The following is a 15,727-nucleotide window of genomic DNA, read 5'->3' as shown; positions in this document are numbered from 1 at the left end:
CCCGCTGATGCTGCCGCCTATCCGGTTCGGCTCCTCAGCGAAAACCTGAAGATGCAACGCACCTGCTGCTCATTATATATCCGCGCTGCGAGGCGAGCAGCTGATGCATATGATTGCATGCCAATGTGCATTGGCTCGTTTTAGTTACACTCGAAGTAGATTGGCCTCTCTAGCGAGATTCCTATTTGTCAGTCTGTCCGACGTACGTCTCCGTTCCCTCCTTCAGGGAATGAGGGTTACCTTTGTAACCGAGACGTTGTGTGGAACCACTGTCCATAATTGACTTGAGTTAGTTTAAAGTATCATTTTTTTGAGTGTTGGCTCAGCTTCTTTTAGTACCTGTGCGACATTCTGAATATTTACCTAATTTTGGGGCGCATTATTTTGTTTTGAACAAAAGCGAACTTGATGTCCTGTCTCTCTACATTTAAAACACTTCATAGTCTCAGTTGTCACAAAAATCACATAATCAATACCCTCTATCTTGAACTTTAATGCTATGTTTCATTCTTCTACATCACCCTTCAGAATCATGAAAAGAGAATGAAAAAGAAAAACCACGTTTCTAAAGGGGGAATTTGCAACCGAGTGGAATCTTTTTTACCTCTGAAACTATTTGCACGTCTCACTAATTCGCATTCTATAACCTCATCGCTGATAAACGGAAACATTTGAAATCACTTTTTTTTTTTTTTTTTTTGCCAGATTGACAAGTGGAATAACTCCTATGTGTTCATCTTTTATCACAATTCCTTGTTCAACAACTTTAACTTTTTCAATTGACTCCAAAAACAGTACAATTGCACTATTCAATTGAGAGAGAGAGAAATTATGAAATCCCAAGTTTGTATGTAAACTGTTTTGTGCAATGTATGCACTTTGTAAAGCCTGAACTGAACAGACCATTAATCAATAATTTAACCCTTCTGTAATTTCTTAGGCAGGGTTATTCAATTTAGATCAATGCACCAGTTCTGCAAGAATCTGGAGGAATACTTGCATCTATCGTTTGTGTCAGTATTAAATGGAGATTCCCTTTGTTGGCATCTTTGGCTTGGAGAAGGGGGTTTCCCAGGTTTGTTTATTCGCTGAAGGACTTTTCGTGTCTGGATCAACGTTTTCTGGGGAAGCTAATCACATGGGTGTGTTGGCAGATAAATAGAGTCTCCCTGTGACACTGTCACACAAAATGAATGTTTTACCGCTCTATTTATTACAATGATTTTATGTATAATGGAGTTTTAATTGGTTTACATGTGTTTTAGTCCATTTTATTCCTCTTAACATTTTAAGTGTGTATGTCTTTAAGAGATGAATGGTTGGCCTGTCATGTGAGCAGTCACATGACAGGAAGCAGGAAAAATATCTGTATAAAGAGAGCAGCATGGCAACAAACAGAGACTCACTAACAGTCATCTTAACTGGACTGTGGAGTTACCATTTGCGGACTTACCTCTCCAGACACAACTTTTGGACTATCACTACTTGGACATTTGTATATACACTGGTGGACACTCACATTGGGACTTTTATCAGCACACTAGGATTCTTGGACTGTTTTAGGGTATGGTACTTGGGACTGTACGCTTTTAACTGACTGAGTTTTCCTGGTTTTATTGTGTTGTTTTAAAGTTCCTGTGAATATTGTAAATACACAATTCTTATTTAACTTTATCACCGTTTTATGTCTAATTCTTTTAACCACTAACAAACTCACACAGTAAAATCTGACCCCATTTTAAATCATGTGACTCAACCAATTTGGCTGATCGTTACATCCCTTGTGGCTGAAGCTTGAAGTTTTGAGGCGGGCAAAGACTATATAGTCATTGATGATTAAACTTTGCTGCAAAACTTAGAACATGAGACTCTCAACCGAAAGAACAAAAACTAAATAAAAGATAGAAAAGTGATACGAGAGTAGTTAGATGGCTTGAATGAAACTGTTAATCGATTTTCAACTGATCTTGATCTTCTTCTGATCTGCTCGTCATCGTCTACTCGTCAATTTGTCCATTTACTTGTCTTTGATCGTGTACTGAATTTTTAAACAGGTGTTTGTCCAACCTCTTTGAGGAGTTCTGACCTATAAAGGCAGGAACACACCAAGCGACTCCGAAGAATTAGTGGCGATGAAAGCAGACTGCGAGGTTGGCTCACGACGGCAGCATCTGTGTCCAAAGTTGCCCTGACACACCAATCTGACGCTCTACAGCCAAGTAGCATGTCTGTTCTGCGCTTGCGTGATATTACTTTACAAGGGAATTCACTGCAATGCAGCAGCAGGATACTTTAACACTAGGGTGACCACCATCAAACAAACCAAATGTGGGACGATTACTAAGTTTGTGTGGGACAATGTGAGACATGTTACCAACACTAAAACACAACCTGAAGCTGTTATATAATGTCTATCTAACTTAATAAGAATATTTGTATTCTGCCTTTCAGCTGATAAAAATACTGTTCCCTTTCAGTCGGTCACGTTCGACGTACGTCAGTAGTGACCGACGAATTGGGATATCGCTTAGAGAGCCCTATCAGCTTCGTGTAAACTAAAACAAGCCAATGGAATTGGCGTGCGATATTTGCATAATGCGCACCGCCCCCGACAGGTGTATATAAATAGGAAGCAGATGCAATCGCACTCTGTCTTTCGCTTCGGAGCCATTCAGTGGTGTCCTGTTTAAGAAGACTGTTTGTGTGAACTAAACTGCCTCGAAGAGGATTCACAGCAAGCCGTGTGTGCCGGTGTAACGGTGCTACAGCGAGGTTGCGAGCTCCCAAGGATCCGAGCTATAGCTCTCAACTGCTGTTTTCACAGCACACGCCTAGAGTGAAAGTGTGTGTGTTGCGATTTGGGCCGGTTCCTCGGTGTGTCCAGGGAGTGGTGTACCTGGCACATCGCGTCACTCCCTGTGTGCTTCGGCACGAGCGAGTTGACTGGTTTCCCCTTCTAAAAGAGCTTTACAGACGAACCCTGACAGTATGTCATTTCGTCTGTGCGTTAATGGGTGCGGTCGTTCCCTGGTCCCTGCTGATGGGCACAATCGTTTCATCTCGTGTTTGGGCATTCTGCACGCTGAAGCAGCTTTTGTGGATGGCTCATGTTCCCATTGCGGGAACATGACTATCGCGGTGCTGAGGTCGAGACTCTCCTTCCTGAAGTCTCAGGAAGCGGGGGTCCCCTCTCCTATGCCGCGTGCGACCGTTTTTTCCGGCCCCGGGAACCGGAATGACGGTACGGCGCTGTATAGGAAGGGTGGCCTGAGGATTACGGTCAGGGCTTCCCCGCCGAGCGGAAACGCTCCTCGGGCCCCTGGCGCCTCATCAGCACCGCAACCCATCGTGCCACCGTTGGTTTCCGCTGGACCCTCTACGGACTGTCCAGCCGTTACCTTTGGTGTGCCGGCGGCGGATCGGATGACGATCGCTGCATCGGAAGGTGAGCCTGAGTCCTCGGGGGAGGAAGATTCGGACGTGCTGCCGCCCGGACGGTAGCGTTGCCCGAGTCGGATCCCGAGCTCACGGCTGTGCTCTCCCGGGCCGCCTTGTGCGTCGGGCTTGAGTGGAACCCTCCACCCTGTCCCGGCCCATCTCGGTTGGACGATTGGTACTTGGGGGGGGGTCGCGCTGGTCAAATCCAGCGTCCCGCCCCAATGCCTTTCTTCCCGGAAGTACACGATGAGGTGACCAGGTCTTGGCAAGCTCCGTATGGGGCTCGTACAGGGCCTGGTCCCTCGTCCGCCTTCACCTCCCTGGACGGCGGGAAAGCCAGGGGATACGCGAGGATCCCGCCAGTCGAGCGGTCTGTTGCGATGCAGTTGTGTCCAACGGCCGCTGGCTGGCGCGGTGAGCTGCGTCTCCCGTCCCAGGCCTGTGAATTTTCAGCCGGTCTGACTGAGAAAGCTTACAGTGCCTGTGGGCAGGCTGCCTCTGCCCTGCACGCGATGGCCCTTTTGCAGGTCTATCAGGCAAAAGCGCTGTCGCAGATGCCCCAGGAAGGTCCTGACCAACAGCTGCTTGGGGAGCTGCGCGCTGCCACTGACCTTGCCCTCCGGGCAACGAAGGTGACAGCGCGTTCTGTTGGCCAGGCGATGTCTACTCTGGTAGTCCAGCAACGCCACCTCTGGCTGACCTTGGCAGACATGAGGGAGACCGACAAACATCGGTTCCTGGATTCCCCCGTGTCTCCGGTCGGCCTTTTCGGCGACGCGGTGGAGAGCTGTGCCCAACAGTTCCCAGTGCCCAGCCCGTCTCTGCCAACCCAGGTGGCAAGCGGTCGGGGAAAACTCGGCCCTGAGACGGGCGACCTGGAGCGGAAGGTTCCTGCCCTTTGGGAGAGTATTCCATCTGCTCTCCCACCCCCGGAGGAGGGCCGGGGGGATTTTGTGGCGGCTGTCCATCTACCGCTGCTGGCTCTCCGGAGTCCAGCGGTACCCACTTTGCCACAAAAAGAGCAGTTTCCTCAAATTCCAGGTCACAACTAGGTGTGTCTGCCAGTGTGCCAGGCCCCGCCTCGCCGCTGGCAGCTCCCTCCCCATTCGCCAGCAGGCGGCAGTGTGATGGCGCAGACTGCGTCCCGTGCACCGTCTCCCATGCACACTGCTGCCTCGCAGAGTCCGACCCCACTCCGGGCCGCTCCCAAGCCATCCGAGTCGGGTCCCTCTCTGCCTTGCTGCCCCACCCCCGGTGCGTCTGTGGTGCCTTTGGTCCCGCTGGCTCAGTGTCTGGAAGCGTGGATAGCGCTCCCCAGCCTGTCCAGTTGGCTCATTGGCTCATTCGTACTATCAGACTCGGCTATGCGATTCAGTTTGCCCGGCGTCCCCCGGTCTTCAGGGCTGTCCACTTCACTCAGGTGTCATTGGACAGTGCACCTGTTCTCCGGGCGGAGATTGCTGTCCTCCTGGCGAAGGATACAATCGAGCCGGTCCCTCCAGCCGATATGAAGTCGGGGTTCTACAGCCCCTACTTCATTGTACCGAAAAAGGGCGGTGGGCTACGGCCAATCCTGGACCGTCCCCAGGATTGGTTTGCAGCAATAGACCTGAAGGACGCGTACTTTCATGTCTCGATTCTGCCTCGACACAGACCCTTCCTCCGGTCTGCGTTCGAGGGTCGTGCATGTCAGTACAAAGTCCTACCCAACATGGTTTTAGCTCCCAGCCGGTTGGGTCTTCAGGTCAACTGGGACAAGAGCAAACTCGCCCCCGGGCAGAGGATCTCTTGTCTCGGTCTCGAGCTAGACTCGGTCGCACGGACTGCGCGTCTCACCGAGGCGCACGTCCAGTCGGTGTTGAACTGCCTGAGCTCGCTCAAGTGCAGGACAGCGGCTCCACTGAAAGATTTTCAGAGGCTCCTGGGGCATATGGCATCTGCAGCCGCGGTAACGCCGCTCGGATTGATTCATATGAGACCGCTTCAACACTGGCTCCAGGGCCGGGTCCCGAGATGGGCGTGGCAGTGCGGCACGCTCCGTGTCCCCGTGACACCGAGCTGCCGTCGCACCCTTGTCCGGTGGTCGGACCCTTCGTTCCTGCGGGCCGGAGTACCCCTCGAACGAGTGTCCAGGCACGCTGTGGTCTCCACAGATCTCCTCAGGTCTTTGGACGGGGCCTCAGCTGCATTGGCATATCAATTGCCTCGAGTTGCTAGCGGTTCGTCTTGCGCTGGCCCGCTTCAAGAAGCTGTTGTCAGGCAAGCACGTTCTAGTCCGCTCACACAGCACTGCGGCCGTTGCGTACATCAACCGTCAAGGTGGTCTACGCTTCCGTCGCATGTCACAACTCGCCCGCCATCTCTTGTTGTGGAGTCAGAAGGATCTGAGGTCCCTTCGGGCCACTCGTGTCTCAGGTGTGCTCAACCGTGCAGCCGACGAGCTGTCACGGCAGCCTCCACTTGCGGGCGAGTGGCGGCTCCACCCCCAGGCGGTCCAGCTGATTTGGCAGCATTTCGGCGAGGCCCAGGTAGACCTGTTTGCCTCCCCGGAAACTGCCCACTGCCAGTGGTTTTATTCCCTTACCGGTGGCACGCTCGGCACGGATGCCCTGGCACACAGCTGGCCCCCGGGTCTGCGCAAATATGCGTTTTCCCCAGTGAGCCTTCTCGCACAACTCCTGTGCAAGGTCAGGGAGGACGGGGAGCAGGTTCTGTTAGTGGCTCCGTACTGGCCCACTCGGACCTGGTTCTCAGACCTCATTCTCCTTGCGACAGCCCCTCCCTGGCCGATTCCTCTGAGGAAGGACCCCCTGACTCAGAGACGGGGCACCCTGTGGCACCCGTGTCCCGATCTATGGAACCTCCACGTGTGGTCCCTGGACAGGATGCGGAGGTTCTGAGTGATCTCCCGCAAGCGGTCGTAGACACCATCACTTCCGCTAGAGCTCCTTCCACTAGGAGTCTCTATGCGTTGAAGTGGAACCTGTTCGTCGAATGGTGCGCCTCTCGCCGAGAGGACCCCCGATCATGTTCGGTCGGATCCGTGCTTTCCTTTCTGCAAGATGGGTTGGAGCGAAGGCTGTCTCCCTCCACCCTCAAGGTGTATGTTGCCGCTATTGCCGCACATCACCATGCAGTTGAGGGTAAGTCCCTGGGGAAACACGATCTGATCGTCAGATTCCTGAGGGGGGCCAGGAGACTGAATCCTCCTCGCCCTTCCTCCGTACCCTCTTGGGATCTGACCCTGGTTCTCACAGCTCTCCGGGGTCATCCCTTTGAACCTTTGCAATCAGTCGACCTGAAACTAATGTCTCTTAAGACGGTTCTTCTGGTTGCATTGGCTTCCCTGAAGAGGGTAGGGGATCTGCATGCATTTTCGGTCGACGAAACGTGCCTAGAATTCGGGCCCGGTGATTCTCACGTTATCCTGAGACCCCGGCCTGGATACGTGCCCAAGGTTCCTACCACTCCCTTCAGAGATCAGGTAGTGAACCTGCAAGCGCTGCCCTCGGAGGAGGCAGACCCAGCCCTAGCTTTGCTCTGTCCCGTCCGCGCTCTGCGCGTTTACGTGGATAGAGCGCAAAGCTTCAGGACCTCAGATCATCTCTTCATCTGTTACGGAGGCCAGCAGAAGGGAAAGGCTGTCTCCAAGCAGAGGATGGCCCACTGGATAGTGGATGCCATCGCCTTGGCGTACGAATCCCAGGGCGTGCCTTGCCCGCTCGGGTTGAGAGCCCACTCCACCAGAGGGGTGGCCTCTTCCTGGGCGCTGGCTCATGGCGCCTCGCTGACAGATATCTGTAGAGCTGCGGGCTGGGCGACACCTAACACGTTCGCTAGGTTTTATAGCCTACGTGTAGAGCCGGTATCTTCACGTGTACTCGCATCCTCTAGTCGGTAGACGTGTTGTACCCGCTCTAAGTGTCGGCTTGCAATGCCATTCCCGCCACTGGCCGGATACGTGCATACTTTCACTCCAGTCGTGTTCCCCGCTTGGCGAACCCTGTCGAGTTCCTCCGCCTCCCCCTTCGGCTCGGACATTGCGGAGTGTCTGATGCCAGGCCTACATCCGTCGCTGACGCTGTCTGTTGGCTGGGGCCCATATGTCGTGACTCCTCTACGTGAGCGGTCCCATATGTGTAATTATCCACGGTTTAAAACTCCCTACGGGCCGAGTCCGTGTCTTTCCCTTAGCAGAGCCAGCTCTGCTGTCACCTGTCAGATGAGTCTCCCCCTACCAGGTGGAGCCATCCCAGGGACTCCATATGCGTACTGCCCCCCGGGCCAGTCCATGTGTGTATTTCCCACGTAAACTCCTCCCCCATTGGGTAGGTAGTGGTCTCCGCAGCGTCCCTTACGGGTTCGCTTCCCCAGTGTGTCTAGTTTACTTAGTGGGTATTGGTTAGACAGCAGTAGACTCTCTCGGTGTAAGCTCGCCCCCTTCACCGCCAGCCGGTGCTATGGGCGGCTGAGCTTGCGCTGGGCACTGGAAGGGGTTTCGTAACTGTGGCGCTTTAGTTGGGATCCCAATTCGTCGGTCACTACTGACGTACGTCGAACGTGACCGACTGAAAGGGAACGTCTCAGTTACATATGTAACCCTCGTTCCCTGAAGGAGGGAACGGAGACGTACGTCCCGTCGCCACAGTTTCTGTACCCTCGCTGTAGCGCGGACACCAGTTGTCTCCTCAGCGAAAAACAGAGTGCGATTGCATCTGCTTCCTATTTATATACACCTGTCGGGGGCGGTGCGCATTATGCAAATATCGCACGCCAATTCCATTGGCTTTTTTTAGTTTACACGAAGCTGATAGGGCTCTCTAAGCGATATCCCAATTCGTCGGTCACTACTGACGTACGTCTCCGTTCCCTCCTTCAGGGAACGAGGGTTACATATGTAACCGAGACGTTCTTTAGTCCCTTCTAGAAAACACCATTACATCACAATGTAACATAACATGTCTTTATTTTACATGTAATTTAAATTCAACATCACTGACCCTAAAGGCAGCAGGCATCATGCAGATAACTATTTTGAATAAGGTGACCAAATGTCTGAAATGGAAACTGGGGACATTTCCTATTTGAGTGGTCAAAATATTACCAAAATATAATTTGTTATTATCTATTTAAAAACCGGGACAATACATTTTGAATGTTTTTAATTGTTGTGGGTTCTTTATAGGCTATTATTACATTTAAAAATATGATTTAAACTCTTTTTACACTTTTAATGCAATTCACAAAAAAAAAAAAAAATTTTACACGATTAATAGTAACCACTATAAAAAAAAGTTCTAAACAATACTGTTATAATATTAGTGTGACTTTACAAAAGCACATTACATTACAAAAATAAAACAACATAAATATAAGAAGATAAATATAAAACAGCATTTAACAAATATTTTATAACATTACTGAATTTAATATTTTAATATACAAATTACAATTGTTTTAACTATTATTGCAAAACAAACTCGCACCCTGTTGAGGCCCTGTTATAAAATATACAAACAGTATTACTTTAATTTAACATGAACAGCTAGTATGTTACTACCTTGAAACCTATAACAATGTTTATTTTGATATTTGACGATAATGGCCCTTTGCTCTGGTCCAGATCCAGATTACATTCCTAATGAAGAAGCGGAGTGTGCGCGAACAAGTGTAGCTTTCAGCCCCCTCTGTTGGAGAAAATGATCACTACATAATTTCTCCAGCAGGCTGTTTTGTCGGTCTTTTTGCAATGTATATGCAGAGCTGTAAAACGGAGACATTTCGAGCTTCAGTCGGGGACAGAACACCAAAAAATGGTCTGGTCACCCTATTTTTGAAACAGTTCTGACCAAGTCCAACTCCGCTCCACATTTGGATTGACAGACTGTTATATTTGTGTAAGGCGGCATGTTACTTCTGTCAAAGCGCTGTTAGGTGAAAAACTATGCAGCAAAAAAAGAGTAAATTAAATGCTTTCTTAAAAAGGCAAAAGAACTCACATTTTCTTAATTTTATAATTAAAAACCAACAGACTGATGAAAATGCGGGACATTTTCTCACTATGCGACGTGCGGGACAAGGAGTGAAAATGCTGTGCAGTACAATTTATTTAAAGCGGGACAGGTGGTCACCCTATTCAACATGCATTGATTAAATAGTTTGGATCCAAATTATGGATTTTTATTACCTAATATTGCTTTTCCCCTCTCAGGTTAACATTTTCTCAGGAAAAAATGTAGAAAGAAGACAAAAATGTGAGCTGCAGCAAAATATGCATAGTTTGTATGATTTTGCAAACATTTAAATTTAATCGAACTCGAGTTTATTCATTAAGTCCAAACATTTCCAAAAGATGTTTTAATGAGTCATGTACAGATCTTTTAAACTGAGGTAACGGATTGCTCTCTAACTTCTCATAAAACAGTATTAGACAGTCGTCTCTGAATTTTAGACTTACTAATCTTGTCCACCCTTATCTGCACTTTAGACCACTATGGAGTGATCGTTTTGAAGTAATACCAGTTCAGCTAGTTGTGACTCTGTAAGATTATAAGCCAATTTGTATAGTCTTTTCTGTTTTTTAAAAGATTGTCATCGCATTCCACAATACAACAGTAAGTGTCCAAAGAAGTGTTCCATCTACTGGCCTGAAACCAAATCGCTCTGACCCTATTGTTGTTTTTTTTAATATTCAATTAATATTATACATTTTTAAAATATGCTTTCATAGTGAAGTAATTATATTGTATGCTGCAGGTTACTCTGTTGCTGTGGCATCAGTGAATGGTCATGTTGTGTACTTTGCGGGAGCACCAAGGCATAGACACACAGGGCTGGTGCTGGGATTTACACAGAACCATCAGAACCACAGCTGGACCATATCTCATAGGATATACGGATCACAGGTGTAAAACTGAATATACATTATATGCAACATACAGTATGCACATTATATTAGGGCTGGCACATTTATGCTGTTTATATATTGTCTTCTTCAGTACATTTATTTAAAAATGCCCATATATTTATCTCTGTAGTCTCTCCCATCTTTCAATCTTTCATACTTGCTTTCTTTCAGATTTTCTCTTTTTCATCTCTTCTTTTTCTTTCCCTCTGTTTTTCTCTCTGCAGCTGGGCTCATATTTTGGGGCAGAGTTGTGTGTGCTGGGTACTTCTGAGTTGTTAGCAGTCGGAGCTCCTTTATATCATGTTCATGGATTTGGAGGAGAGGTCCGGATATGCTCACTAAACACTATGGTAAGATCAACACACATTCGGACGGGGCTGAGATGGCTCACATTACTATAAACACAGCTAATTTTTTGTTGTTGTTGTTTTTAGCATATGCTTTAGCACGTTATCCATCATAATCACAAATCATTGTTCAACTTCTTTATTACATTCATATAAAACTCCCAAGATCCCATTAGACACTGCTCAACTCAACTGCTCAGCGTTTCTCCGTGGGGTGGTGGGGAATGAGTTTGGCCGGTTTGGTACTTCTCTGGCAGCCATAAAGGACCTGAATGGAGATGGCCTTGAAGAGTTGGCAGTGGGTGCACCTCAAGAAGAGAAGGGCAAGGGAGCCATTTACATATTTTTGGGACAACCAGGAGGTATCAGAACAGAATACAGTCAGGTAGGAGACTGTTTTAAATAATTTCATTTTTAAGTTACACAACTGTTCAGCTTAAGGTGGGCAAGCTGGTTTGCTGATGGACTAAAGTGGTCTGCTAAAGCCGAGTTCAGACTGCACGATTTTAGCCCCAATTTTGGCTCGCCGACAGGTTTTGAGAAATCGCAGACAAATGCCTGAAATTACAGGCAAATCGGTGCTCGTTCACGGGAGTGATAATCACGCAGTGTGAATGAGCAAAGACGCGATCTGAGAGAATTGCCGACGAGTCGCAGACACCCGTGAGATATTTGGCATGCTAAATATCTGAACCTGTCGGCGATTCAAAATCCTGCAGTGTGAAAAGTGTTCTGACTGAAAACTACATCGGCGATGACTGACAGCCAATGAGAGAGCAAGATACAGAGCAGCGGGGAGTTCGGGGAGGAGTTATAGACCACAAAATCAGCAAGCATGGCTTCATTCACATAAACATTACAATTCTGTCAAACGGAAACAAAACACAAACATTTGCTTGACCATCCGCAACAGCAGCACATTGAAAAGTTATGTATTTACCTCCAACTCTTGTTGCAGAACACACAATCCACAGTCTCCCCAACCATTTCTTCCTCCATATTCTTCTTTTCTTTTTCTTATATTCGCTGCAAATCAGCGCACAGGCAACTCGTATTGCAAGCTTCTTGCGGGCTACCGTTTTTAATAATAATAATAATAACAACTCCGGTCCTGCACGCGTGATATCGCGTTGTTTCCTTGTCACATCTCGCGTGTGTTTGGTTGTGAAACGTAGTTTGCGTGCCAGACAGAATTGTCGGCGATTCTTCCTATTGTAAAGTCATGCAGTGTGAAACCTTCTGTCGCTGATCCATCGTGCAGTTTGAACACCGCAGTGACTGAATGCTGGCCAAGATAGTCATGCAGTGTGAAAAGAACAGTGACCCGACTACTTTGAAAATCGTACAGTCTGAACTCTGCTTCACTCTAACCAGGTTGAATGTAATATGAGTCCATCCACCTCTCCGTTAACTGGAACAGCCACATGGTGGAACAGTCAAAGACTGCTGTCTATTACAGATGTGGGCATTGTGAATGCACATCATAAAGAAAAGGAATCCTGCTAAATAATGCGGTGGCAAAGGGATGCTCTGGCACAGGAAAGACATGATCAGTAGGGAGCAGTCATGTTTTATTGTTAGTCATGTCACACACTAATGCCAATGTTCTGCTTGGTCAGCACATGTGAACGTTGCTCAGAACTGCATTAAGAACAGCATAGAATATGCCATATTCAAGTTTATTGTGTGTGTGCTGTGCCCATGGCAATTAAAAGATTCATGATTCAGGTAATAATAGTATTTTTAAGCCTTGATAATGAGCATTTGATCATTAATACTAGGGCTGGGAAGCTAATTAATCTAATTAATTAAATGATGTGGTGATTAATTAATCTAATTAATTGCAAAATTATTTGTACATCAAAATTTGTTCAGAAATTATCCCTAAAAGATCAGTCATTGTTGTTATTGTGTAAAGCATCAAACAGACATTACAAAAAGTAGATTCCGAAATAAATATTTTATGTGATTCAACATAGAATTTATTACACAAACTTTTGGACCATGAGTTTGAATAAACGAAGACTGAATTTTAATTTTTGGGTAAACTATATCTTGATTTATTTATTTTTGTTATTTTTTATGTTTTTTTTATCAATATGGAAATATGAAATTGAAAGTAAACATATGGTCAACTGATATTTTATGAATAATTTTCTTAAAAAAAAAAAAGTAAATTTACTTAAGGCTACTAAGAAAGTTAGGTTAACAATGTTTATTAAATTAATTCACAATATGTACACATTCATTATTAATGGGGGGGGGGGGACGCGTCACACTGTCACGATAGCGCTGTATGAAAGATGTATAATTTTTATTTTTCCTTTTTTATTCAAAATATTCACAAACTTGTTAACTATAGCCTATAATTGTCACAGACACGCCAGGCTCTGCACCCAGCCATTCGCGTCGCACTCCCTCACCAGAGTACTGATCACACGTACCTGACACTCATCACCATCCCAATCAGCAGCATCATAAAAGACACAGTCACTCTGTCATTGTCCGGTCTCGTTTAATACATACTAACCTGAATGCTTACCTTACGGACTACTTACCTGTCTCCAGTGTGTCTCCTAGATCCTCTTTGTTCTCCAGTCCTCCGTGTTTCTGTGTTGCTTCTGCTCCACATTTCTCAGTCCTCATCGAATCTGGTGTGAAGATCAAGTCAAGTATCACTGTCTTGATATCTGTGCTGTCTGGAATCCTCGTCTGCTTCACGTCTCTCAGCCTTCATCGAACCTGGTGTGAAGATCAAGTCAAGTACCACTGTCTTGATATATATTCTATGAGTCAAGTATCACTGTCTTGATATATATTGTATGAGCACTGCAGATCCATTCCAGGACTTGGTTACAGCACTTTGTCGCACTCTCGCCAGTACATCCACGCCAGCACCACCGGCGAGCACTTCCGCATTCCAGGCTGCATCTCCAGATATCGTCAAGGTTTGGATCCACGTGTGCGGTTGCATCTCGCTGCATACGAGGATAACATCGGGCTCGAGAAGTTCATCCAACTATCAATAAGATTTGATCGACTCTGGGTCAGCTGGAAATTTCATCTCCAGAGCCCTCTTTTGCCAGCTCAACCTCAAGACCGTCAGTTCGCCGAAAGTTTACCAGATCCATGTAGTAACTGGTCATCCTCTCCATCAAGTTCGTCACATGGTGGGCCCTCTGCGTCTGCAGATTGGCGTTCTTCATCAGGGGGAAATTTATTTGCTGGTTCTGGAGGATTCTACATCTGACGTGATTCTGGGGCACCCATGGTTAGAGCAGCATGATCCCATCATCTCCTGGCGAACAGGAGACATCCCGGACCAGATCTCCCGGCTTCAGATGGGCATACCTGCATAATGGTTGTAGTGGACAGATTTTTCAAGTCATGCCGATTGATTCCACTCCCAGGACTCCCTACAGCTCTGGCCACAGCTGAACTCCTCTTTAACCATGTGTTCAGATATTTCGGATTACCTGAAGATATTGTGTCTGACCGAGGTCCACAATTCACTTTGCATGTCTGGAAAGCATTCTTCAAGCTCCTAGATGTGACCATCAGCCTTTCGTCCGGATACCATCCTCAGACGGAGTGGAAGATACAGGAGATTGGCTGTTTCCTGCGTACCTTCTGTCATGGCCACCAGGACTCCTGGAACCAGTTCCTGGGCTGGGCCGAGTACGCCCAGAACTCCCTCCGTCAACCCTCCACTGGTCTCACCCCTTTCCAGTGCATGCTCGGCTATCAGCCCCCACTGTTCCCCTGGGATGGGGAACCATCAGATGTCCCGGCAGTGGATTACTGGTTTCCGGGAGAGCGAGAGGGTCTGGGACTCAGCACACCTCCAACTCCTGCGAGCCCTCAGGAGACGCAGGTTAACAGCGGATCTTCGCTGTTCTCAAGCACCTGTATATCAGCCTGGAGATAAGGTCTGGTTATCCATTAGAGACATCCGGATGCGACTTCCCTGCAAAAAGCTGAGTCCCAGATTCATTGGCCCCTACACCATCCTCAAGCAAATCAACCCAGTCACTTACCAATTACAGCTTCCTCCTGAAATCAGAATTCACCCCACATTCCATGTGTCCCTACTAAAAACTTACCATCCATTTAGTTCTTCCCTCCAAAGAGCCTGGTGATGCAGAAGAACCCACCCCCCCTCGATCCTCAGGAGCGGACCATGGTAATGTCACAGACACGCCAGGCTCTGCACCCAGCCAATCATGTCGCACTCCCTCACCAGAGTACTGATAACAAGCACCTGAAACTCATAACCATCCCAATCAGCAGCACCATAAAAGATAAGCTATATAATAATAAGCTTATAAAATTCATATACGACATGGATAAGTACATAGTGCATAAGTACAAACCCGATTCCAAAAAAGTTGGGACACTGTACAAATTGTGAATAAAAACAGAATGCAATGATGTGGAGGTTTCAAATTTCAATATTTTATACAGAATACAACATAGATGAAATATCAAATGTTTAAACTGGGAAAATGTATAATTTTAAGGGAAAAATAAGTTGATTTTAAATTTCATGGCATCAACACATCTCAAAAAAGTTGGGACAAGGCCATGTTTACCACTGTGTGGCATCCCCTCTTCTTTTTATAACAGTCTGCAAACGTCTGGGGACTGAGGAGACAGGTTGCTCAAGTTCAGGAATAGGAATGTTGTCCCATTCTTGTCTAATACAGACTTCTCAACTGTCTTAGGTCTTCTTTGTCACATCTTCCTCTTTATGATGCGCAAAATGTTTTCTATGAGTGAAAGATCTGGACTGCAGGCTGGCCATTTCAGTACCCGGATCCTTCTTCTATGCAGCCATGATGTTGTAATTGATGCAGTATGTGGTCTGGCATTGTCATGTTTGAAAATGCAAGGTCTTCCCTGAAAGAGACTACGTCTGGATGGGAGCATATGTTGTTCTAGAACTTGGATATACCTTTCAGCATTGATGGTGCCTTTCCAGATGTGTAAGCTGCCCATGCCACATGCACTCATGCAACCCCATACCATCAGAGAT

The 15,727-nt window shown here is 47.1% G+C and overlaps 1 protein-coding gene across 9 annotated transcripts in view; it reads left to right on the top strand.

Moving 5' to 3' along the window:
* LOC137033848 (integrin alpha-M-like) overlaps positions 1-15,727 on the top strand; it is a 311,934-nt gene that overhangs the window by 182,246 nt on the left and 113,961 nt on the right. For 8 of the 9 annotated variants that reach the window (XM_067406240.1, XM_067406239.1, XM_067406241.1 and 5 more), the window contains 3 exons: positions 10,195-10,343; positions 10,570-10,695; positions 10,859-11,077. In XM_067406240.1, the coding sequence (XP_067262341.1) occupies positions 10,195-10,343; positions 10,570-10,695; positions 10,859-11,077 (494 nt within the window). The remainder of the gene's footprint in view (positions 1-10,194; positions 10,344-10,569; positions 10,696-10,858; positions 11,078-15,727) is intronic. The other variant, XM_067406242.1, reaches the window with a different exon arrangement.

This window comes from Chanodichthys erythropterus, chromosome 13 (genome assembly GCF_024489055.1).
Source record: "Chanodichthys erythropterus isolate Z2021 chromosome 13, ASM2448905v1, whole genome shotgun sequence".
NCBI lineage: Eukaryota > Metazoa > Chordata > Actinopteri > Cypriniformes > Xenocyprididae > Chanodichthys > Chanodichthys erythropterus.
This window is presented reverse-complemented; position numbering and strand designations above follow the sequence as displayed.